Source organism: Stegostoma tigrinum, unplaced genomic scaffold (genome assembly GCF_030684315.1).
Source record: "Stegostoma tigrinum isolate sSteTig4 unplaced genomic scaffold, sSteTig4.hap1 scaffold_91, whole genome shotgun sequence".
Taxonomy (NCBI): Eukaryota; Metazoa; Chordata; class Chondrichthyes; order Orectolobiformes; family Stegostomatidae; genus Stegostoma; species Stegostoma tigrinum.
The window spans coordinates 755,645-782,051 of NW_026728816.1; the positions used below are offsets into that span (position 1 = coordinate 755,645).

At 43.4% G+C, this 26,407-nt stretch overlaps 1 protein-coding gene across 2 annotated transcripts in view; it reads right to left on the reverse strand.

Annotated features, from left to right (window-relative positions):
• The window catches only part of LOC132209407 (dystrotelin-like), a 67,982-nt gene extending 48,827 nt beyond the window's left edge, over positions 1-19,155 (reverse strand). For both annotated transcript variants that reach the window (XM_059644495.1, XM_059644496.1), the window contains exons 1-3: positions 19,051-19,155; positions 17,786-17,897; positions 6,080-6,348 (exon numbers count right to left, since the gene is read on the reverse strand). In XM_059644495.1, coding sequence (XP_059500478.1) covers positions 6,289-6,348; positions 17,786-17,897; positions 19,051-19,151 — 273 coding nt within the window. In that variant the 5' untranslated portion in view covers positions 19,152-19,155 and the 3' untranslated portion in view covers positions 6,080-6,288. The remainder of the gene's footprint in view (positions 1-6,079; positions 6,349-17,785; positions 17,898-19,050) is intronic.
• Between the last annotated feature and the right edge of the window lie 7,252 nt (positions 19,156-26,407).

The following is a 26,407-nucleotide window of genomic DNA, read 5'->3' on the forward strand; positions in this document are numbered from 1 at the left end:
CTTGCTGCATTTAAACATGGACTGCTTTATTATCTAAGGAGTTGGAAATGGTACTGAACATTGTGGAGTCATCAGTGAACATCCCCACTTCTGACTTTATAGAGAGAAGCTGAAGCAGCACAGATGTTTGGGCCTTGGATGCTGCCCTGACGAACGCTGAAAGAGATGTTCTGGAGGTGAAATGACTATGTCTAACAATCACAAACGTTTTCCTTTGTGCTTGGTATGACTCCAATTAACAAAGACCTTTTCCCTGCCTTACAAGAATCTAAGTCCACCTTAAAATATTCAATGACCCCAACTCTGTCATCTTATGAGGCAGCTAGTTCCAATGTCATACAACTATCAGAGAAAAAATGCTCTGCTCATCTGTCCTGAAGTGGCAAGTCCAAATTTTGCATAAGTGTCCCGAGTTCAGCGCTCGCCAAAGGAGAGGAAAAATCTTTCTACATATTCCTCATGAAGACCATTCGGAATCATATATACTTCAAGGAAATCACCTCCTTACTCTTCTCAACCTCAGCAAAAACAAGCCCAGTCCTTCTAAGACAACAAAGTGTGGAGCTGGATGAACACAGCAGTCCAAGCAGCATCCCTGGAGCACAAAAGCTGATGTTTCGGGTCTAGACCCTTCAGCCTCTCTGATGAAGGGTCGAGGCCCGAAACGTCAGATTTTGTGCTCCTAAGATGCTGCTTGGCCTGCTGTGTTCATCCAGCTCGACATATTGTTATCTCGCATTCTCCAGCATCTGCAGTTACCATTATCTCTCCAAAATAAAGGCTGATGTCTTTCAAAACCCAATGTCAGATTTTGCAGACAGTCCTAACCATGGAAAAATACTAAATATGTATAAAGAAGAAAACTGGAGGTGAAACCATTCAAACAATTTTCATTGGCACAACAAATGTTCAAACTGTAAAAGCAGGTTAAGCACCTGTATATGAGGAAACTGTACTCAAACTTTGACCAGACACTTAGAGCTAACAAATGCGAGAAATATCCATTTCTTTCTGGATTACCAATTTTGCTGTTGGGAAAATAGGCCTAGACTTAGCAATGTAAATTCAAACAAGATAGCAACCTCTCAGATCTCAACACTCACAGTCGTAGAGTTCTGTTTTCACAGGTTGGAGTATAATCACATCAAGTACAATACACTAAATCTTCTTTGGTACCTTTTCCTTCCAGAAAACTGTTTTTAGTAGATGCGCACAGAATTCATTTTATACACGTTGAAAAGTTCAAGAGGCCAGTTCCAGCACTTTGACTTGCATCTTCTTCATCATCACAACAGAACAAAATAAAGACCCACTCTTTGTAAGTCACGTTTTCAATTTTTAGTGACAAGGTGAAGTGCGAGAACTACTCACTTGATGTTAAAATCTCTTAACTATGTACCTATATATTTCAATTCTGTGAAATATGTGGAATGAGTTCGAGAAAAGGATTAATTTTGTTGCTCTGGGAGAGAGCTGGTACAGATAAAATAGGTTGAATGGCCTCCTCCCATGCTAAAAATGTCCGTAACTATTCTTGGCACTGCTAAATTAAAGTGGGCATCCTTTCATTATGACTGTGAGGCGCAGCATGTTACGATAGATGGCATAATGGAGAAATCCTTTGTTATTAATGAATTTGTCGGCACTAGGCATCCTTCCGAAGTCAAATGTTTGACATGTACCTGTTGCACTGACTTGGTTCCAAACACTGATAATGTGGAGGTGCTGGTGTTGGACTAGGATGGACAAAGTCAGAAGCCACATGGCATCAGGTTATAATCTGACAGGTTTATTTGCAATCACACAAGATTTGAAGTGCAGTCCCTTCATCACGTGCGGTCAGAGAGGAAAACACACAGACACACAATTTATACGCAGAGAGATCAAAAGATCATACAACTGGTGTGAGTGGAGTGTCAGATAATAAGTCTTCATCCAGGACGTTTGTTTATTTGCAGATATTTTGTTGAAGAAGCACACAACTTGTAGTTACAGTCAGTGTGGTATCTTATAAATTCTTGCTTTTGAAATAAAGTTTAAAACTCTGAGACAGATTCTGAACACAAGCCTCTAAACTACAAGTCAGAGTCTGACCTGAGATGTCACCTTGTACATTCCTGTTGCGCTGCCTGATTATCATGACAACACAGCACTGACATTGACTTTATAAACACTTCACTTGCCTTTAACACTCTTGGTCGCCTGGAAAGAGTTATTATCTGACACTCCACTCAGGCCAATTCTATGATCTTTTGATCTCTCTGCTTATAAGCTGTGTGTCTGTGTGGTCACCTCACGAACTGCACCTGATGAAGGGGCTGCACTCCAAAAGCTTGTGTGAATTGAAATGAACCTGTTGGACTACAAGCTGGTGTCATGTGACTTCTGACTTCACACAGTTGTAGCATATGTTTTCAATCCTACCATGACTTGACAATAAGCCAACTTCTTAAAATTTATAAAATGAGAAGTATGTCTAACCTTGAGCCTTTAAAAAAGGAAATATTACAACCATAGTATTCCCCATGGTAGGCTCATTCAGAAGGTCAGGAGGAATGGGATACAGGGGAACTTAGCTGCTGGGATACAGAATTGGCTGGCCAACAGAAGACAGCGAGTGGTAGTAGAAGGAAAATATTCTGCCTGGAAGTCAGTGGTGAGTGGGGTTCCACAGGGCTCTGTCCTTGGGCCTCTACTGTTTGTAATTTTTATTAATGACTTGGATGAGGGGATCGAAGGATGGGTCAGCAAGTTTGCAGACGACACAAAGGTCGGAGGTGTCGTTGACAGTATAGAGGGCTGTTTGTAGGCTGCAGCGGGACATTGACAGGATGCAGAGATGGGCTGAGAGGTGGCAGATGGAGTTCAACCTGGATAAATGCGAGGTGATGCATTTTGGAAGGTCGAATTTGAAAGCTGAGTACAGGATTAAGGATAGGATTCTTGGCAGTGTGGAGGAGCAGAGGGATCTTGGTGTGCAGATACATAGATCCCTTAAAATGGCCACCCAAGTGGACAGGGTTGTTAAGAAAGCATATGGTGTTTTGGCTTTCATTAACAGGGGGATTGAGTTTAAGAGTCGTGAGATCTTGTTGCAGCTCTATAAAACTTTGGTTAGACCGCACTTGGAATACTGCATCCAGTTCTGGGCGCCCTATTATAGGAAAGATGTGGATGCTTTGAAGAGGGTTCCGAGGAGGTTTACCAGGGTGCTGCCTAGACTGGAGTGCTTATCTTATGAAGAGAGGTTGACTGAGCTCGGTCTCTTTTCATTGGAGAAAAGGAGGAGGAGAGGGGACCTAATTGAGGTATACAAGATAATGAGAGGCATAGATAGAGTTGATAGCCAGAGACTATTTCCCAGGGCAGAAATGGCTAGCACGAGGGGTCATAGTTTTAAGCTGGTTGGTGGAAAGTATAGAGGGGATGTCAGAGGCAGGTTCTTTACACAGAGAGTTGTGAGAGCATAGAATGCGTTGCCAGCAGCAGTTGTGGAAGCAAGGTCATTGGGGTCATTTAAGAGACTGCTGGACATGCATACGGTCACAGAAATTTGAGGGTGCATACATGAGGATCAATGGTCGGCACAACATTGTGGGCTGAAGGGCCTGTGCTGTGCTGTGCTGTACTGTTCTATGTTCTATGTTCTATGTTCATAGTACAGTCTGGCAGTAAAGACAGAACGAATGATTTAATCGACTGTGTTTGACACCTCACAATTAATCCCCCTGATGGAAGAAAGGTTGGCTGTGTTCTCTTTCTTCAGGAACATCCAGCTAATACCACCTTACTACTGCTTGTTTTATTCATCTGGTGTTCCATCTAATTCCTTGCAGTCTTGGTCAAACCTTCATGTAATTTATTTTAATTTTCAATAAAATAAATTTAACTTTATATTCCACAATTTCAACATTTCCTTTGAAGGTTTGAATGGTTCACTTAGTACACTGCACATGTTGTGTTCATAATTGGAGAAGATGGTGGAAAAATCAAGATATATTGACAAGTAAACAAATGGCTAACTTCTGCTTTCTTGTCAGTAAAGCCTTTTGAACAGAACATAAAGTTGCGCAACTACGTAGAGATAACAATTTAAAAGTGGGAAGACCACTGTTTGTGGTCCCCACACCAATCTCTATTCACTACCTACGGACTGCATTACTCCTCCTTGGCAACAATGTTATGTTACGCTTGTCTCAGCACAACCTTGGCATCTTGTTTCTCCCACGATGAACGTCCGACCACACATTCATGCAATCCCTAAAGCTGTCTCTTTACATCTTTTTAATACTGCCTACCTGTCTCTTGTCTTGGCTCATTAGCAGTGAAACCTTCATCTGGAACTACTTCACTTCTGGACCTGACAACTCCAATGCATTCCCTGTTTGAGTCCCACATTTGCCCATTGAAAGCTTGATGTCGTCTACAACTCCACTGCCCGAGTCTCATCTTGAACCAAATCCTATTCTCTGTACTTTCTACCTGACTGACAGTATTAACAGTAATTTTATTAAATTCTCATTTTTGTTTACAAATCGTTCCTTGGCTCTGCCAATCGCTATTTTCGTAATCTCCACCAGTCCAACCATAATTCAGGATATCTGCACTCGTCTAATTATGTCCTCTTGCCCACTCTTGATTTCAAACGGCCCACTACTGGTTGCCAAACATGTAATTGTGTAGGCTTCAAACCCAAGAAGAGACTTCCTACACCTTCAGCGAGCAAACTCACATCCAGAACCTCAACCTGAGCAACAAATCTTCGCAAAACTCACTAACTTCCGACACCTCTTAGCCTCTGTACATTTCCTCTTTTAAGACACTTTTTAAAAGAATCCTCTTTGATCAAGCTCTTGATCATCAGAACTAACTACTTAATAAGGCTCAGTTGTATTCTGGGATCGTTAATACTCCTTTCAGATGTCTTCAAAGTTTCTCTCCAATAAAGAGATTACATAAGTGGTTGAAGTCATTGCCAAGCAGAGGGGGGCGAATTGGGGAGTGATTTCAAAGAGCTATGATATGCCAGGAGACCGCCTTCCACACGCCAACTCTGATTCTACAAAAGCAAAAATGATTTTCAGACTTGGGAAGATCCTTCAAAAATGTCACAAGTAACCAGCTTTTGGGCAGAGTCGAGCTGCTGAGATGATAGACCAGGATTTAGGGGTACCAGTAGTGATAATATGCTGAACACAATCAAATTTTGAGGTTGTAGAATGATGCGGTCTTCAGCATTTTTGACACTTTGACCATTTTCCTTGCTTTCCACACAACAAGTCAAATAGCAGCAGCACAATGTTGCATGGCCGCTCAAGCCTGCTCCACCGTTGATGATGATTGTGGCTGGTCTTCCACATCAATTAAACTATGGCTCATATCTCATCCGCTTTTCAAAACATCGATTTATTCACGTGTAGCATCCCTCTCGCTAACTTCATGAGAATTCATTCCAATCACTGAACTAACGCTGACCCACCCCAGGTCAAAAAATTCAGCTGAGATCAGGAACTGATCTCGCCTGTATGGCTGAGCTGGCTTTTAAAAAGTTTGCCAGTGAGATAGTCCCAGTGAGAAACATTCATTCAAAAAAATAGAATTGCATGGATTGCTCTCCAATCCTAAACTCTATTCAAATTCAGTTGGCTGAACGGTTGGTTTGTGATGCAGAGTGATGCCCTGCAGAGAGGGCTCAATTGCCACACCAGTGACCTTACCACAAAGGGTCTTCGCCTCAACCGCTCTACTTGCCTGAGGCATGGTGATCTTCAGGTTAAATCATAACCAGTTGTATCTCTCTAAGGAGTGGCCAAATGGCGTGGTAAGGCTTTACCTTTAATCCTGATAACATGGCAACAAGCAGATAACTCAGCTGATGTCACTGACTAATAGAATCCTCAATTATACTAATATTACCGATGTGATATCATCAGAAGGCATGCTCAACGAAGTTTTAATTTGCAAATTAAGTTAACAACCATTCAATCAATATTACTTCACTACTCATATTACTGATCGTCTCGATACAACATTGTGGTTACATCTGTTCATAAGTGAAGTGTAATGTAATTGCACTTACTGTGGTTTTATCAATGTGATCCTGCAATGAGTCAATAAGCAGTTCACCCACAGGTTGCCAATCAGTGCGGACCCCTTCAGCTGTTATCACATGAGCCTCATGATCATCCAGAGCTTTCTGCAGTTCTTGAAGTTTCTCCAACACCTTTTCCACCTGTTCCTGCCAGTTGCTCGCATGGATTTTCAATTGCTCCCAAGTTTCCTTCACTTCTATTGACTGTTTGCGGCCAGCTTTGGCAATTCTCTGGGCTCTCTCTTCCGGGGTAGGTTCTGGAAATATGAAGTGCAAATAATTTATCAACTATTCATGACTTGGATCTATAGAACTTAAGTTTTCTTTCTAAACCCCTTTCCTCTAAAAAGTCTCTCTGGACTTTCTCCTGAAATTGGGAATATATAGTATAAGACTAAAGATTTTATGACAGGCACATCAATGACAAATTCTCTAATTAGCTAGCAGGTCGCGGAGCCATTAACAGGGAATCACGCAGAGCCAATGCCAAGCCGAATAAAATTCTGCAGATATTTGAAATTTATGACTCCCAAGGAAACTTTAAAAAAGGAGAAGGATTAGAGTGACTAAATGGGTAAAATTCTCAACAAAAGATACGAACAATCCTTTCAGGATCTCTTTCGTAGCTATGAAACAAACATCCAACATAAACCAACTTTCATCTTTCAGGGCTGGCAAGTTAGAATGATAAACCCAAAGTCTACCCTGCATAGTTCTCTCTAGAGCTCACTTAATGAGGTTCTTAAGAGATATAGACACAACAAAGTGTGCAGCTGGATGAACACAGCAGGCCAAGCAGCATCTTAGGAGCACAAAAGCTGACATGTTGGACCGAGACCTTTCATCAGAAAGGGGGGGGGGGGGGGGAGAGGGTTCTGAAATAAATAGGGAGAGGGGGGAGGCGGATCGAAGATAGATAGAGGAGAAGATAGGTGGAGAGGAGACAGACAAGTTAAAGAGGTGGAGATGGAGCCAGTAGAGGTGAGTGTCGGTGGGGAGGTAGGGAGGGGATAGATTTGTCCGGGGAGGACGAACAGGTCTCGGGGGTGGGAAGCGGTTAGGAAGTAGGAGATGGGGGTGGGGCTTGAGGTGGCAGGATGGGCTAGGTGGGCTGGTTTTGGGATGCGGGAGGGGGAGGGGAGATTTCGAAGCTTGTGAAGTCGACATTGATACCACGGAGACGCAGGGTTCCCAAGCGCAATACGAGGTGCTGCTCCTGCAACCTTCAGGTGGCATCGTTGTGGCACTGCAGGAGGCCCAGGGTGGACATCCTATCTGAGGATTGGGAGAGTCAAAACAGTTCACGACTGGGAGGTGCAGTTCTTTAATGCATTGAGCATAGGTGATTGGCAAAGCAGTCCCCAAATCTCCATTTGGTTTCCCCGATGTAGAGGGGGCCACAAAGGGATCAGCGGATACAGTATACCACATTAGCAGATGTGCAGGTAAACATCTGTTTGATGTGGAAATTCTTCCTGGGGTCTGGGATGGGGGTGAGGGGGGAGGTATTGGGACAAGTGAATTTTAAACATTATGCTGACAATATTTGTGGATATATAGGGAAAAGTGCTGGGTGTAGGGGGTGCTGGAGGCGAGTGTGGAGCGGATAAGGGAGTCACCTAAGTGTGGAGGGAAAAATGTCTTTGGTGTGGGGTCGGATCGCAGATGGCAGAAGTGTCGGCGGACGATGCATGGAATCCGGAGGTTGGTGTGGTGGTAGGTGAGGGTGAGGAGGACACTGTTTTGGTAGTTATTATGGGGAGCGGGTATGAGGGATGAGTTGTGGGAAATGCGGGTGACACGGTTGAGGGCGTTTTTGACTATTGAGGAGGGGGATGTTGTGGTCCTTGAACAACCCTCAACAATTTCTCTTTCAATTCCTCCCACTTCCTACAGACAAAGCGGGTGGCCAGTGTACCCACCTGGGCCCAAGCTACGCCTGCCGCTTTGTAGGTTACATGGAACGCTCCCTCTTCCGTACCTACACTGGCCCTAAACCCCACGTCTTCCTCCGTTACATTGGTGACTGTATCGGCACTGCCTCGTGCTCCCACAAGGGGCTCTAACATCCACTTCAGCAACACCTTCCTCCCGAACTTTAAGTTCACCTGGACAATCTCTGATACCTCTCTCCTTCCTGGACCTCTCTATTTCCAACCACCAAGAAACAAATATCTATTTCAAGTCCACCAACTCCCACCAAATTCCCGCAACAATTCATCCACTTTCCCCATTCCTTTGACTCTGCATCTGCTCCCAGGATGAGGTATTCTACTCTCGTATATCTCAGATGTCCTCATTTTTCAAGGACCACAACTTCCCCCGCTCAGTGGTTGATAACGCCCTCGACCGTGTCTCCAGCATTTCCTGCAACAAATCCGTCTCACCCCACCCCACAACAACAACCAAAACAAAGTCTCCCTCGTGCTCACGTACCACCCCACCAACCTCCGGATACAACGCATCAGTTCCTTCGAAACTTTGATATTCTCTGGGAGGCTACAGAGGAGGTGGTGGAGCCTTTGGCCTTCATCTTTGAGTCCTCATTGTCTACAGGTTTAGTACCAGAGGAATGGAGGGTTGCAAATGTTGTGCCTTTGTTCAAGAAGGGCAGTAGAGATGACCCAGGTAATTATAAACCATTGAGCATTACATCTGTTGTCGGAAATGTTTTGGAAAGGGTTATAAGAGATAGGTATTATAATCATCGAGCAAGCACCAATTTGATTGGAGATAGTCAACATGGATTTGCCAAGGGCAAGTCATGTCTCAGAAACCTCACTGAGTCATTTCAGAAGCTGACGAAGCATGTGGATGAGGGTCGGGCAGTTGACGTGGTGTACATGGACTTCAGTAAAGCCTTCGATAAGGTTCCACATGGTAGGCTACTGGAGAAAACATGGAGACATGGGATTGAGGGAGATTTAGCAGGTTGGATTAGAAACTGGCTTGCAGTAAGAAGGCAACCAGCCGTGGTTGATGGAAAATATTCAGCCTGGAGTCTGATTACTAGTGGTGTGTCTCAAGGATCTGTTTTGGGACCACTGCTGTTTGTCATTTTCACAAATGACTTGGACGGAGGCATTGGTAGATGGGTTACTAAGTTTGCAGATGACACTAAAGTCGGTGGAGTGGTGGGCAATGTGGAAGAATGTTGCAGGTTGCAATGGAAACTTGGATGAACTGCAGAATTGGGCTGAAAGGTGGCAAATGGAGTTCAATGTGGATAAATGTGAGGTGATTCACTTTGGGAGGAATAATAGGAAGGCAGAATATTGGGTCAATGGAAAGATTCTTGGTAGTGTTGCTGTGCAGAGGGATCTTGGTGTTCATGTACGTAGATCCCTGAAAATCGCCACCCAGTTTGATAGTGCTGTTAAGGCGGCTTACGGTGTATTAGCTTTTATTGGTAGAGGGATTGAGTTCCAGAGCCGTGATGTCATGCTGCATCTGTCCAAAAAGCTAGTGCGGTCTCACTTGGAATACTGTGTACAGTTCTGGTCACCCCATTCCAGGAAGGATGTGGAAACATTGGAAAGGTGCAGAGGAGATTTACCAGGATGTTGCCTGGTCTGGAGTGAAGGACTTCTGAAGAAAGGCTGAGGGACTTGGGTCTGTTCTCGTTGGAGAGAAGATGGTTCAGAGGGGATTGAATAGAGACATACAAGATGATCAGTGGATTAGATAGGGTGGACAGTGAGGGTCTTTATCCGAGGATGATGATGTCAGCTTGTATGGGGGGCGCACAGCTAAACATTGAGGGGTGATAGATTTGAGATAGATGTCAGAGGCAGGTTCTTTACTCAGAGTGGTAAGGACGTGGAACCCCCTGCCTGCCAATGTAGTTAGCTCAGCCACATTAGGGGCACTTAAACAGTCCTTGGGTATGGATGATAATGGGATCATGTAGGGGGATGGGCTTAGATTAGTTCACCGGTCCGCCCAGATTGTTGCAATGGGCAAAAAAGCACACCATTGTCTCTACTTCCCAGGAGGCTAAGGTCATTCTGTGCGTCCACAAGGACAACTTTCACTGATGTACCACAGAAAGCATCCTATCTGGATGCATATCACAGCACGGTTCCTTCAGCTAAACAATCACAAGTTATTATGGCTCCTGCCTTTCTTCTTCAAGGCAGAATTGGTTCTGCTTTGTCATAACTATATTGGGAGAAGATCCATGCTCAGTCCAAGTTAATTCTTCCAACAATTGAGATACCATGGAATACTGAGCAATGAGTTGGTGTGAGAGAGAGAGAGAGAGAGAGACAAAGACAGAGAGGTTGGTCGGCGGGGCCGGGGGTGGAGGGAGACAGGGACAGAGAGAGAGAGAGAGAGAGAGAGAGAGAGAGAGAGAGATGGGCGATGAGGGAGAGAGAGAGAGACAGTCAGACAGACAGAATGGGTGACAGAATGTGAGCGTGTGAGTGCCTGCATCAGACAGTGTGAGAGATGTTGCTGAGGTGGAGATAGTTGAGAGTGTCAATCACCAACGATCTCTCCTGGTCCACCCAGATCGTTGCAATGAGTGAAAACAGCACACCAATGTCTCTATTTCCCCAACAGCAGCTTCTTCACCGCTGCTATTGGACATCTGACAAAGGAAGTCAGGAAACATATCAAAGAAAAAGAGACAGCCTATAAAATGGCCAAGAGCACTGGGAAATCAGAAGATTGGGAAGGCCACAAAAACAGACAGAGGATAACAAAGAGAGCAATCAGGAAGCAGAAGATCATATATGAAGGTAGGCAAGCTAGTAATATTAGAAATGACAGTCAAAGCTTTTTTCAATACGTAAGAAGCAAACGAGAGGCAAAAGAAGATATTGGGCCGCTCCAGATTGATTCTGGAAGGCTATTGATGGGAGAAAAGGAAATAGCTGAAGAACTTAATAAGTACTTTGCGTCAGTCTTCACAATGGAAGAAATGAGTAGTATGCCAACAATTAGGGAGAGCCGGGGGCAGAGTTGAGTACGGTAGGCATTACAAAAGAGCAAGTGCTAGAAAAGCTCAAGGGTCTAAAAACTGATAAATCTCCTGGCCCCGATGGGCTACATCCTAGAGTTCGGTGGGAGGTGGCTGAGGAAATCGCAGAGGCTTTGGTCGTGATCTTTCAAAAGTCACTGGAGTCAGGGAAAGTCCCAGATGATTGGAAAATTTCTGTTGTAACTCCCTTGTTTAAGAAAGGATCAAGGCAAAAGATGGAAAATTACAGGCCGATTAGCCTAATCTCGGTTGTTGGTAAAATTCTAGAATCCATTGTCAAGGATGAGATTTCTAAATTCCTGGAAGTGCAGGGTCAGATTAAAACAAGTCAGCATGGATTTAGTCAGGGGAGGTCATGCCTATTCGAATTCTTTGAAGAGGTGACAAATATGTTAGACCAGGGAAACTCAGTAAATGTTGTCCATCTAGACTTCCAAAAGGCCTTTGATACAGTGCCTCACGGGAGGCTGCTGAGCAAGGTGAGGGCCCATGGTGTTCGAGGTGAGATACTGGCTTGGATTGAGGATTGGCTGTCTGACAGAAGGCAGAGAGTTGGGTTAAAAGGCTCTTTTTCGGAATGGCAACCGGTGACGAGTGCTGTCCCGCAGGGTTCAGTTTTGGGGCCGCAGCTGTTCGCCTTATATATTACTGATCTGGATGAAGGGACTGGGGCATTCTGGCGAAGTTTGCCGAAGATACGAAGATAGGTGGACAGACAGGTCCTACTGAGGAGGTGGGGAGGCTGCAGAAAGATGTAGACAGTTTAGGAGAGTGGTCCACGAAATGGCTGATGAAATTCAATGTGAGTAAATGTGAGGTTTTGCACTTTGGTAAAAAGAATACAGGCATGGACTATTTTCTAAATGGTGAGAAAATTTGCAAATCAGAAGTGCAAAGGGATCTGGGAGTGTTGGTCCAGGATTCTCTACAAGTTAACTTGAAGGTCGAGTCCGTAATTAAGAATGCGAATGTAATGTTGGCGTTTATCTCAAGAGAGTTGGAATATAAAGGCAGCCATGTGCTTCTGAGGCTTTATAAGGCTCTAGTTAGGCCCTATTTAGAAAACTGTGTCCAATTTTGAGCCCAACACTTCAGGAAGGACATACTGGCCCTGGAGCGTGTCCAGCGGAGATTCACACGGATGATCCCTGGAATGCTAGGTTTAATGTATGATGAACGGCTAAGGATCCTGGGATTGTCCTCGTTAGAGTTTAGAAGGTTGAGGGGCGATCTAATAGAAACTTACAAGATAATGTATTGTTTAGAAGGGGTGGACGCTCAGAAGTTGTTTCCGTTAGGCGGGGAGACTAGGACCCGTGGGCACAGCCTTAAAATTAGAGGGGGTAAATTTAAAACTGAAATGAGACGACATTTCTTCAGCCAGAGAGTGGTGGGCTTGTGGAATTCATTGCCGCAGAGTGCAGTGGAGGCCGGGACGTGAGATGCCTTCAAGGCAGAGATCAACAAATTCTTGATCTCAAAAGGAATCAAGGGCTATGGGGAGAGTGCAGCGAAGTGGTGTTGAAATGCCCATCAGGCATGATTTAAATGGTGGAGTGGACTTGATGGGCCGAATGGCCTTACTTCCACTCCTCTGTCTTAAGGTCTTATGGACAGGTACATGGATGGGCAGGGAGCAAATGGACACAGACCCTTAGAAAATAGGTGACAGGTTAGACAGAGGATCTCGATCGGCGCAGGCTTGGAGGGCCGAAGGGCCTGTTCCTGTGCTGTAATTTTCTTTCTTCTCTTTATTTGTACTCTTGCCTCTCTCTTACCTTTATAGCTGAAAAAAAACTCCTGCAATTTTTTTTTAACATTACCCTCATTAATATTGCCCTCATATTTCATCATCTTCCCCCTTATTGCCTTTTTAGTTGTCCTCTGCTAGTTTTTGAAAGGCTTCCCAATCCTCTGGCTTCCCACTCACCTACACCACATTTTATCCTTTTTCTTTTGCTTTCATCCTGTCCCTGACTTACCTTGTTAGCCATGGTTGCTGATCTTTTCCTGATCTCAACTCCACTCTCCTGCCAGCTCCCCATGGCCCTTGATCCCTATTTTTCATCAGAAACATATTTATTTCTTTCCTGGATCGGTCGATTGGTGCTGCCTCCATTGCATTCAGGGGCAATGAATTCCACAGATTCACAACCCTCTCCTCATCTCCATTTTGAACATTCCATCTCTCACTCAACAGCCACAGCTTCTTGTTTGAGACTGTTCCACAATGCAGAACATGTGCTCAATGCCCATCTTTTCAATCCCCTTTACTATTTTATATATCTCAATCAGAACCACCCCCTCACTCTTTCGAACACCAGCAAGTACAAGCGCAAGCTACTTAGCCACTTCTCATACGACAGCCCTTTTATCCCTGGAATCAATCAGTTAAACCTCCTCCGAACTGCCTCCAGTACAAACGTATCCATCCTCAGTGAGGGGATCTAAACTGGACACAACACTCTGGTCTCACCAACGCCCAATGTATGAGGAAAAACACTTTGTTACTTTAATGATCCAGTCCTTTTGTGACAAATGCCAGAGTTCCATCTGCCTTTCTTATGCTACGCTATACCTGCATACCCACTTTCGGCTATTCATGCACAAAGGCAGCCAGATAACACACTTTGAATCTTCCTTCCATTTAAATAATAATTCGCCCTTTTTTCCCCTGGGCAAAATAGGCAAGCCTTGTGCTTATCCACATTAACCACCTGCCAGATTCTGGTCCATTCTCCTCGCCTGTCAATGTTCCGCTGTGTATGTTCTATTTCACATCACAGGCTGTTGTCCCACCTATTTCAGAATCATCCATGCATTCTGTTATGTTACATTTTGTCTCTGCTTACATATCATTTGTATAGGTTACAAATAGTTGAGGTCAGAGAACTGAACCCGCAGCACCCAACTAGTGACAATTCACCATCCAGGCAAAGACTCATTTATCCTGACACTCAGCTTTCTGTCAGTTAGCCAGGCCTTTGTTCAAACCAATATTCTACCCTTCATCCCCTTGGATCTAACGTTCTGGTTCACATTTTTATGCAGCAACTGGTCAAATTCTTGCTGGAAATCTCAATATGCCACATCCCTCGGATCCCTGTACAAGGTCCTCAATTCTGCCACCTCATCAGTTCCTGACTTCATTCCAGCTTTTGTTCAAACACGGTCAAAAGACTTGAATTCCGGAGGTGAGCTAAGGATGGCTACATTTGACCGAGTGTGGCATCAAGGAGCGCTACCAAAACTGCAGCTGATGGGAATCCAGCAGAAACTCACCACTGGTTCGAATAATATCTGCACAGAGGACGATATTTTTTCCATTCTTTCATGGGAAAGAGGGCATTGCTGGTTAGACCAGCTTTTATTGCCCATCCCAAATTGCATAACTGATATCTGGAGTTCCATGTAGGCCACACCAGGCCACGCAGTTTCCTTCCCTAAAGAACTTAAGTGAATCAGATGGGTTTTTCCGACAATTGACAATGGATTTACGGTCATCATTAGACTCTTAATTCCAGATTTTCATTGAATTCAAATTCCATTATGTGCCATCGTGGAATTTGAACCAGGTCCTCAGCACATTACCTGAGTGTTTGGATTAATCGTCTAGTCATAATACCATTAGGTCATCGCCTCTCCTAATGGGAGGCATTTTGGTTGTTGGAGGTCACCTGCAGGAGGTCCTGAGAGTACAGTCCTAAGCCTAACCATCTTCAGCTGCCTTATCAATGACCTTCTCGCCATCATAAGCTCAGAAGTGGGGATGTTCACCAGAGATAGCAGAATATTCAGCATCATTCACCACTCCTCAGATAGTGAACCTGTCCATGTCCAAATGCAACAAGGCCAGAACGATGTCTAGGCTTGGGCTGCTAAGTGGCAAGTCGCATTTATACTTTACAAATACTAGGTAATGACCATCTCCAGTAAGAGAAAATCCATAAATTGTCCCTCGACATTCAATGGTGTAACCATCACTGAATTGTCCGCTATCAAAATCCCAGGTTTTACCAGTGAACAGAAATTCAACTGGACTTCCTATTTAAATGCAGTGGCTACAAGAGCAGGCCCAAAGTTTGGATTACTGCATCAAGTAACTCACCTCCTGATTCCCCAGGCCTGTCTACCAGCTACAGGAACAAGTCAGAAGAATGGTGGAATACTCCCCACTTGCCTAGATGGGTGCAGATGCAAAAGCACTCAACAAGTTCAACACCATCCAGGAAAAAGCAGCCGACTCCCTCCAGTGCTCATTAGCAGCAGTGTGTACCATCTATGAGATGCACTGAGAAATCTGCAAAAGATCCTGAGATAGGACTTTCCAAACCTATGACAAATTTCAGCTACAAGGGCAAGGGTAACAGATATATGAGAACAGCACCACCTACAACACCCTGTCTAAGCCACTCACCATCTCAACTTGGAAATATATTGCTGTTCTTTCACTATCGCTGGGTCAAAGTCCTGGAAATACGCCCCGACTGACTGAGTCTACCTACAGCACATGGACGACAATGATTCAACAATGACAAGGGTAACTAAGGATGGGAAGTAAATGCTGGCCCAGTTCGTGATGCCAGTGGCCCAGAAACAAATAACAATTAAGTATCACCTACCTCCTCTTAATTCCAGTTTCTCATGCAGCACCATTCTGATTAATCTATAAAACATGGTCTTTCTATAGCAATGCTCAAAGCTACACACAGTACTCAGTTGTGATCAAATCATAGTCTGCACAATATTGAGAACCATCACTGGCTGATGAGTATGATTGCCCAGCTAGGAAATTCCATATCACAGGTCCTGAGCTCTGTGCGGGTTGATTAGCCTGAACTGGAGCCACATATCTGACCACACGTTTAGGTCGTCTTTCGGAGTGGTGGAAGTGGTCTCGGCCTTGAGAACATTGGCATTCCTTTCTCCAGTTCCTTTCCCACACTTGAACTTCTTGTCTGGTGTTCATGAAGAATTATGTGCCTTCATACAGGAGATTCCCCCAAGTTGGTTTCTTCTGAATGGGGATATCCATACTTTGACCTCCAAGTACTACTTCTTGAAGGAACATTTCAAGGTCTTTGAAATGCTTCCTTTGACGACTTCTTGTTCAGATGCCTTCCTTGAGTTGGCAAAAATTTACTTTGGTAGTCATAACTTCGGCATCCCAAGTACATGGCAATCCCAATGAGGTTTGTTTCAAATCATCATGGCGTCAATGCTGATGCTGGGAGGTTTTTCCTCCTCGCTGATGTGGAGAATCCATGACAAAACTGTGCTGAAAGGGTCTTGAAGTGGCAGCTCTATGTTATCCAGGTTTCACAGTCATATAGAAGAGGCTGAACGATGCATGCCTTGAACTCAAGGATCTTGCGATCAGCACAGATGTCACAATTGAGCATTCTCATCCTTAGGAGTCCAAAGGTGCCACTCGCAGATTGGACGTAATGTTAGAATCTCTGTATCGATGTCAGCCTTAAAAGAGAGAGAGCGTCCCATCTAAGGGAAATGTTCTACATTTGGGAGGATTTCTCTATTAATTTTGATGAAAAGATGGACCACAACATGACAGATTGGTAAAGGATTTGAGTCATCTTGAGGTTCGAACACAGAACATAACAGCGCAGTACAGGCCCTTTCGGCCTCGATGTTATGAAACCAACCTGAAGCCCAACAAACCTACACTATTCCATTATCATCCATATGTTTATCCAACAACCATTTAAATGCCCTTAAAGTTGGCAAGTCTACTACTGTTGCAGGCAGGGCATTCCACGCCCTTACTACTCTCTGAGTAAAGAACCTACCTCTGACCTCTGTCCTATATCTATCACCCCTCAATTTGAAGCTATGTCCGGCCCGTGTCAAACATGGCCATCCGAGCCAAAAGATTCTCACTGTCCACCCTATCTAATGCTCTGATCATCTTGTACGGTTCCATTAAGTCGCCTCTTAATTTTCTTCTCTCTAACGAAAACAGCCTCAAGTCCCTCAGCCTTTCCTCAAAACGCCTTCCCTCCATACCAGGCAACATCATGATAAATCTCCTCTGCACCTTTTCCAATGCTTCCACATCCTTCCTGTGATGCGGTGACCAGAACTGTACGTAATATGCCAAGTGCAGCTGCACCAGAGTTTTGTACAGCTGCAACATGCCCTCATGGCTCTGAAACTCAATCCCTCTATGAATAAAACCTAACACACCGTATGCCTTCTTAACAACCCGATCAACCTGGGTGGCAAATTTAAGGTTGAGGCTAATTCTTCAGTATACTTCTGCAAAGGCCTTAAGGGAGATTTGAAGACTTCTGAGAGCGGAAATGACATTGTGAACCACATACTGAAGTTCCATATGCGAGGTCAGTGTCATTTTCTTCTTCGATTTCAACTGGTTGAGGTTAAAAGGTTTTCCATCAATCCTGTCCAGGCCACTGGGAAGCTTGTTCTTCACGAGATTAAGAATGGCGGTGGCAAAGCTGGAGAAAAGGGTGGGCGTGATGGCACATTCTTCCTTGAGCCTCAACTTGACCTCAAAGAGCTTCTGCACAATATTGCATTTCTGGTATTGAAGCCTGATTTAAGCTGTTGGCCTTTTATCATTTTAGCAAACTACTTCAACTTTGAGGGAAGATTGTATTTAAATGGTTAAATCCCTAAGTTTCCACTGATTGGAACAATTCTATCAAGTGGAATACTATATTACTCACCAGAGTGCAGTACTCCACCATGGGGCAATGTAACTTGTGTCCCTTTGATGTGCGCCCCGAAAAGAAACAGCTTTGGCAGATGTCAGAATTGAAGTGCTTGAGACTGCGGTACCTATAAAGAAGTAAGAGAAATGTTCATTTTTGTTTAGATATTTTCAACCTTTGAAGGAATGCAAGTTAAGTAGTTAAATTACATATTTCTTTTTATTTTGAAGAAACGGTAAATTGTTTGGGGAGAAACAAATGCTAGGAAAGTCGGGGAAAACTGTCCCAACTCCCCCAGTCAATTTTCATAATGCAATATCTCATCCCTGGAATCATTCCTGTAATTTGGTCCTGCTCTGTCTCCAACATTTTCACAAAGTTCCCTTCGCATGGAAGGTTTTCATCTGCCATGGTGGCATAAACCTATTCAGAAGTAATCTTGCCAGAATCTTCCTAGCAATGGAAAGGCTGGTGATCCCATGGTTCTTTGAGCAATCTGACATTTCTCCTTCAGTTTTGTACAAGATATGGCATCTGAAAGATTCTGTGAAATCCTGCCCTGTTCCTCATAGTCCATGAAAAGCAAACAGATCTTGGCCTTCAGAGTTAGGCCACCATTCCTCAAGCTTCAGATGGAATTCAATTGACTCCGGGTCGCTGTTGCTCTTTACTTAGTTATGGCAGTCATAGTTTCATCCACAGTTGGGGTCTCACTTCTTAGACAGGGAGTTGTTTGGTCAGATCAATGGCAGTAACACGCACCTTTTCCAAGATGGTCAATCTTAGAAATGTAGGAGAATAGTTAACCAAAAAGGTTCAATTACCCCGTAGAAATCCTGTCCAAATATGCATTTTAATTTACTAATTATGGACAAGAAGTTTTATCATTCATTTAGCAACACCACAGCAATCACTTTCATAGGATGCACACACACTGATTACAGGACTAATAAAAAGGCCTTTCTGTAAATTCCCAATAATTGCAAATTACAGAAGCAACCGCAAGTCGAGTTACAATCCGTTCTGAGCCACAGTGTCTGTGATCAATGCAACTGTGAACAAAATACCAAAAACATGCAGCATTCACCTCTCACAAAAATTAAGGTAGAGAAGTTGATACTTAATTTATCCTAATTACTTCTCTGGTCCATAAATTTGTTGGGATTTTTGACGATTTCAGTTGTATCATTTACTGACAGAGTTTCCAATAGAACATCGAAAGTTAAAGCTTTCTTTAAAAACTAATTCCCACTAACTTTCTGCTGGTTTGCACATCTCACCTGAAACCTACGATTGGGTACTCTTTGCAGATGTTACACTTAGCCTGATGTTTTGCAGTTTCAGCAGCTGCCACACGGTGTCGAACAGGCAGCCACACCATGGACTGAGGCTTCAATCTCATCCACTCGACAAAGCGTTCAACGTCAATCTCTGGTTTGTTCTGGCCCTGGAGGGAAATAAAAGATCAGCTGCATGATTAATTATGTCAAGCTTACGTCCGCTATCCTCAGTGATATGGTATCTCATACACTATCACTGGGGTTTCTGACATTGTTTTTTGTCATTAATCTAATAAAAACATTGACTACTTATCAACATGATAGCCTTGGATTCGTGGTGGTACATGTTAGCCTCTGGAACTAATTCAAACCGAAAATGAGCACAAAAATCATACTGGCAAGTGGACCCGCTTGACCTTATGAATTGGTGCAGAGCACACTTACATGTTGGAAGCAACTGCGGATACTTGGTTCAATGTTGCAGCCTCCAAATGAAGCTACCTCACCCAGCTGCCAAGGGATCTGGACTGCATCGTAAAGCAAAAGACTCAGGCTTCGTTGGTCACATAAATCTGTGGGTTCAGCGACTTGTTTGAAGAGATCTGCCAAAGTTATCCAGAAGAAAAATATTGATATTCCTCAACTTCAGGGAGGTAGTTGAGAGTTCAATACATCCAATACATCTTCCTCAATTGCCTTGTTTTGTAAATTATGTTGAAAGATTATTTTATGATCTTGATTGGCTATTTGCAAACAACTGTGGAAACAAAAACTTCTGTTTGTTTACAACAATGGACAATGTATGTTGTATGATTCTCCAAGGAAGTCATTTTGTCAATGTCTTTCTTGATTGTAAATCTCAAAACTCTCTGATATCTCCTCATTCATTTCACAGAGGCAATCTTTGTGTGGACCTGGAAAACATGGGCACTGTCCTCAATGAATATTTTGCGTCAATCTTTACAACGGAGAAGGACACTGCAAGTATAGATATCAGGGCAGAGGACCTCGGAACATCAGAGGTTAAGACATAGGGAGATGCAGCTGGTTTAGCAACTTTAAAAGTGGATACATCTGCAGGCCGAACTGAAACATATACCAGTTAGCGAGGGAAGTGAGGGAGGAGATATCTGGGCCCCTGGCAGCAATTTTCAAACCCTTGTCAATCACACGTGAAGTCATGAAGGACTATTAACATTGTCCCACTATTATCAAACGGACAGAGAAACAGACCAGGAAATTAAAGACCAGTCAGAATAATCTCAGCACTGGAGAAGCTACAAAGAGGCATTCTTAGGGGTAGAATGTACTTGCATGAATTAATCAGGGATAGTCAGTATGGATTTGTTAAGATGAGGTCACATTTCAGAAATTTGATCCAAATTTGAGGAGATGTTGGAAGATTGATGAACTTCTGCATTTGATGTTGACTGAGTAAAGTCCCCCTTGGCAGACTGATCAAGAAAGCAACAGTCAACGGGATCAAAGGCAAAGAGGCACACTGGAGCCAAAACTGGCTGAGGCAGAGAGCACAGGGTGATTGATGGTAGAGGGATATCTATTTGACAGGATGTTTGCTTTCAGTGGGGTTGTGCAGGGCTTGCCACAAGGGCCCTTGAAGTTCGTCATGTATATTCTTCATTTGGGCTTAAACACAATTTGTATGACCGTGTCGCTAGCAAATCACTAATTCAGTGAGGAGGATATCGGTGGAATGGTCATGTAAATAACAGCCATGGGATCAAAGGCAAATTGGCAAATTGGTTGACAGACAGGAAGAATAAACTTCAGGAGGAGATCAACAGACTGGTCAGCGGGACACAGCAATTGGAACTCAACCAGGAAAAGTGTGAGCTAACGAACTCGGGAGGGCTAACAAGGCAAGGGATCACACTATGAAGGGTGTGATCCTGGAGATTACTGAAAAAACCAAGATGCTGCCTGGGCTGGGGGTTCTCATGGAATCATCGAGTACAGAAGAGGTCCTACAGCCCACTAAGGCTGTACCTCTAAAAATACACTGCGACATATACTAGTCCCATTTTTACACACTGGACCATTCTCAAAAATATTATGACATTACAAGTGCTCATCCAAGTACTTTTCAAAGGTTGTACGGTTTCTTGTTTCAACTTCCCTCCCAGGCAATGCATTCCAGACCTTTACCACACTCTGGGTGAAAATGATTTTCCGCAAAGCTCCTCTAAATTTCCCGTCTTTCTCTTTAAAATTGTGCCCTACCGTTATTGATGCTTTAACTAAGGGGAACAATGCTTTCTACTCAACCTATCTATACCTCTCATAATCTTCTATGCCTCTATCAGGACCTCCACTCACCCCGCCAAACGTTCTCTGCTTCACAGAAAATAATCTGAATTTTTCCAGCCTTTCTTCACAGCTAAAATGCTCCAACACATGCAACATCCTTTTCATTCCCTCCAGTGCAATCACATCCTTCCTAATGGGTGGTGACCAAAACTCCACACGTGACTCCAGCTGTGGCCTAACCAAACTTTTAAACAGCTCCAAAGTGACCTCCCCACTCTTACAATCTATGCCACGACTGATAAACGGAGATGTCCTATATGTCTTTGTAACAACCCTTACTAGCCTGACCTGACCCCTTCAGGAATTTATGAACAAGTACCCCAGGATCCCTTTTCTCCTCTAAGCTTCCCAGTGTCCTGCTATGCATTAGATTTAGATTTAGGTTTTATTATCACATGTATTCAATACAGGGTACAAGAGTACAATGTCACCTCAGACGGTGCCATCTCAGGTACAAAGTACCTCGGTACGAAATTTTAGATGCAGATGTAGAAAATTTATCCATCCTTCTTTACTCAGAGTCGTAGGGGAGTGGAATGCAATGCTGGAGAGGGTAGTGGAGTCAGCCTCATTAGGGGCATTTCATCGGCTATTAGTCAAGCACATGAATGACAGTATAAGGTAGGAGTGGAGGTTAGATAGACCTTAGGATGAGGGTAAAAGTTCGGTACAACATCGTGGGCTGAAGGGCCTGTACTGTGCTGTACCGTTCCATGTTCTATGTTAGGAAAATAAATGAATAAGTTAACAAGTTCAGCACGACAGTCTTCTTAATATAACAGTAGAAAAATAAAAACAAAAGTTTAAAAAGTCAAACATTACAGTCCTTTCTGAAGCCACGAGTTTGCAGACACTCTGAACGAGGGCTCCACAGTGACGGCTCGTATTCCCCTGTGCTGGGCTCAGGCCCGCCCATCCTTGCCAGTGGACTTCACTGCTGACGGCCGTTGCTGTCCTCCATCGGGCATGACAGGCTTTGCCACATTAAGTACTCTCTTATCTTATTCCTTCTTCAGGCTATATCAATTTTCCACTGACCTGCCCAACTGACCGATGCCAAGATTGGAGCAGACAAGGGGACCTGGTAAAGGTGTTTAAGATTTTGAAGGGCTTAGAAAGGATAACTGGAAGTTGCTTTTTCCATTCGTAGACAGGGGAGGGGAGTTGAGGAGAACCTATTTACCCCAGTGTGGTGGGAGTCCCGAGCTCACTGACTGAAACTGTGATTGATTCAGAAAGTGTCTGAATATTTAAGCAGTATTTAGATGTTCACTTGTGTTGCCGTAGACTCCAAGGCTATGGGCCAAACAGTCAAAAAGGAAATCAATGCCATGTGAGTTCAATGTAGACAGATCTTTGTTGAGTAGTGCAGGAACTACAGACCACATGGCCTCCTCTTGTGCAACAAACATCCATGAGTCTATAATTACACAGCTTTTCTTGGAGGTATTTCTCCACTTGACTGATTCTTTGTAAAAGCAAGGCTAACAAAATAAATCCTTTTTATTAAAAGCTTCCATCTCACTGAGAAAGCTTCAGGCCAATTTGATAATCTGCTCTCAAAAATCTGCTCATATTTTGATAGTTGGGACAAATTCTACTGTCATGGCTGACACAATCCACAACATTCGAAATCAATCAACAATATTCCAGAAAGATGATCATTTGCCTATCCGACCGATTTTAACTGATGCTTTTAAAAAAGAGAAATAAATCTGGATCTGTCAAAAACTAATCAGTTCTTCCTTTGACCATACCCATACGTACCAGCTTTCATGAAATATGCCCATCAGTTTGTGAGATACATTGTTGACAAACAGTACAACAAATGGGGAAAAACATGCCCTCACATTAAGTGTTATCACTGCTGCAAGTGAGCAGTAGAGTCATACAGCACTTCTGAATACTTTTCCCAGTATTCTAATGACGAAAACATTATTGGTAACAAAAACAGCAGCTAAGGTTAGTGTCTTTGAGAAACAATAGCATCATACATATGTAGCGCATCATTTATCTTGCAGGAATGTACTGTGCAGGATCTGCACAGACCAAGTTATGACTTAACATTCATAGTGGCAGTGACTAAATACAGAAATATACTAATACAGCAAACCTTTTGTTAAACAGCACCCGTGGTACCAGGAATGTGCTGAGTAATCAAAAATTCCAGTCGATCAATAGGTCCACACGCACAAAAAAAACACACACTCAATAATAGGAACATAATGCACAGGATATATGCATCACTGTTCTCCTTCATTTACAGTATAAATAACTTCAGTAATGAAGCAACTTTGCCTTAACTAAAACTTACTGGCAGGGAGCCTTCTCACTTGCACCCTCACCAGACATCACAGAGATTATGAGAATACAGTAAACATCTGGTGTATAATTTTTGTCAGTTTATTGAGTGTGCTAGTTTGTTAAACAAAGTTTACATACAGTTAAATCTACAGTTTACATGTGTATCAGCAATGATAGATTTAGTACTGACACTTGTATTTTTCCTCCAGATGATCCTTGAAGAGTCACGTCAAGCGAATTTTCAAAGAAAGCACTCTGATTCTTCCACTCATACCCCTGGAAAAGGAAGTTGCAGAATGTCATGACTGACTTTACTTATTTGAATACAGCATAACATACATAGAACATTGAACAGTACAGGCCCTTCAGCCCACAATGTTCTGCCGAACTTTTACCCTAAACCTCAGGTCTATCAAACCTCCACCCCTATCTTATATTACCATCCATATGCCTGTCTAATAGTCACTTAAATGCCCCTAATGAGGACGACTCCGCGACCCACTCGAGCTGAAACAAAGATCTCTTTGAATTGTCATTTGTCAGACATGTATTGAATCAAAAAACAAATTTCTCACTTCCATAGATTTCTACAGCATCTTAATATGATTTGTGAAGATTATACTCCACCCTTTCATTTAATAAATACAACTTTAAACAAAATGCCACTATATAGAACTTGTATGTTGGTATTTGTGCATATGCCATTTCAGTTTGTGTGATCTGTTTCGATGCAACGAGTGATAAACACTTTGATTGAAATGGTTGAGAGCAGTATATGTGAGATTTAATACCATGTTTAATCTACAGATAGTCCATCTGCAGGTAGTTATTCATGAGACTCAACTGACATCATGTCTCAGGGGAGCTTGTGATCTCTGGGTTACGTACTGTTTGACCATTGCCGACTGGTCACTAGTTGAGTGGAAAGAGAACTACTAGCTGCTATCCATTTTCAACAAGTGATCACGATAATCTACCTGCGTTTCAACGTCCCATCAACATTCAAGAATTATTGCTCGAAGAGGCTTCTGTCTAACAAATAGGAGCAGAATCAAGATCAGCCGTGTTGTTTTCCCTATCTGAACAAGCTGCCAACACCATACATAAAGGGACCGTCTTAATCATTCTTATACAATTAACTTTTACAATAGACAACAGGGGCAGGATAAGGCCATTCGGCCCTTCGAGCCAGCACCACCGTTCATTATAATTATGGCTGATCATCCACAATCAGTATCCTGTCCCTGCCTTATCTCCATAACCCTTGATTCCACTATCATTAAAAGCTGTATCTATCTCTTCTTGAAAGTGTCCAGAGACTTGCCCTCCACTGCCTTCTGGGGCAGAGCATTCCATATATCCACCACTCTCTGGGTGAAGAAGTTTTTCCTCAACTCTGTTCTAAATGCCCTATCCCTTATTTTTAAACTGTGTCCTCTGGTTCTGGACTCAATCATCAGCAGAAACATGCTTCCTGCCTCCAGAGTGTCTAATCCTTTCATAATCTTATACGTCTCAATCAGACCCCTTCTCATCCTTCTAAGCCATGTCCCGGTGCAGCTGCAGATGGACCTCTTTGCTCCGATACTCAATTCCTCTTGAAGGCCAGCATGCCATTGGCTTTCTTCACTGCCTGCTGTACCTGCATGCTTGCTTTCATTGACTGATGTACAAGAACACCTGCATCTCGTTGTACTTCCCCTTGACCTAACTTGACTCCGTTTCGATAGTAATCTGCCTTCTTGTTCTTGTCACCAAAGTGGATAACCACACATTTATCCACATTAAACAGCATCTGTCATGCATCCGTCCACTCACCTAGCCTGTCGAAGTCACCCTGTATTCTCATAACATCCTCCTCATATTTCACACTGCCACCCAGCTTTGTGTCATTGGCAAATTTGCTAACATTACTTTTCATGCCTTCATCTATATCATTAATGTATATTGTAAACAGCTGCTGTCCCAGCACCGAACCTTGTGGTACCCCACTGGTCACCACCTGCCATTCTGAAAGGGACCCGTTTATCACTAGTCTTTGCTTCCTGTCAGACAGCCAGTTTACAACCAAAGTCAGTATTTTGCCCACAATACCATGTGCCCGAATTTTGCTCACTAATCTCCTAAGTGGGACTTTATCAAAGGCTTTCTGAAAGTCCAGGTAGACTACATCCACGAGTTTTCCCTCGTCCATTTTCATAGTTACGTTCTCAAAAAATTCCAGAAGATAAGTCAAGCACAATTTCCCCTTCGTAAATCCATGCTGACTCTGACCTATCCTGTTGCTGCTGTCCAAATGAGTCGCAATTTAATTTTATAATTCTTTCCCACCACTGACGTCTGGCTAACCGGTCGATAATTTCCATTTTCTCTCTCCCTCCTTTCTTGAAAAGTGGGACAACATTAGCCACCCTCCAATCCGCAGGAACTGATCCTGAATCTAGAGAACATTGGAAAATGATTACCAATGTGTTCACGATTTCTAGAGCCACCTCCTTAAGTACCCTGGGATGCAGACCATCAGGACGTATCAGCCTTCAGACCCAACAGTCTATCCAACACCATTTCTTGCCTAATATAAATATCCTTCAGTTCATCCATTACCCTAGGTCCTTCAGCCACGATTACATCTGGGAGATTGCTTGTGTCTTGCCTAGTGAAGACAGATCCAAAGTACCTATTCAACTCTTGTGCCATTTCCTTGTTCCCATTAAATAAATTCACT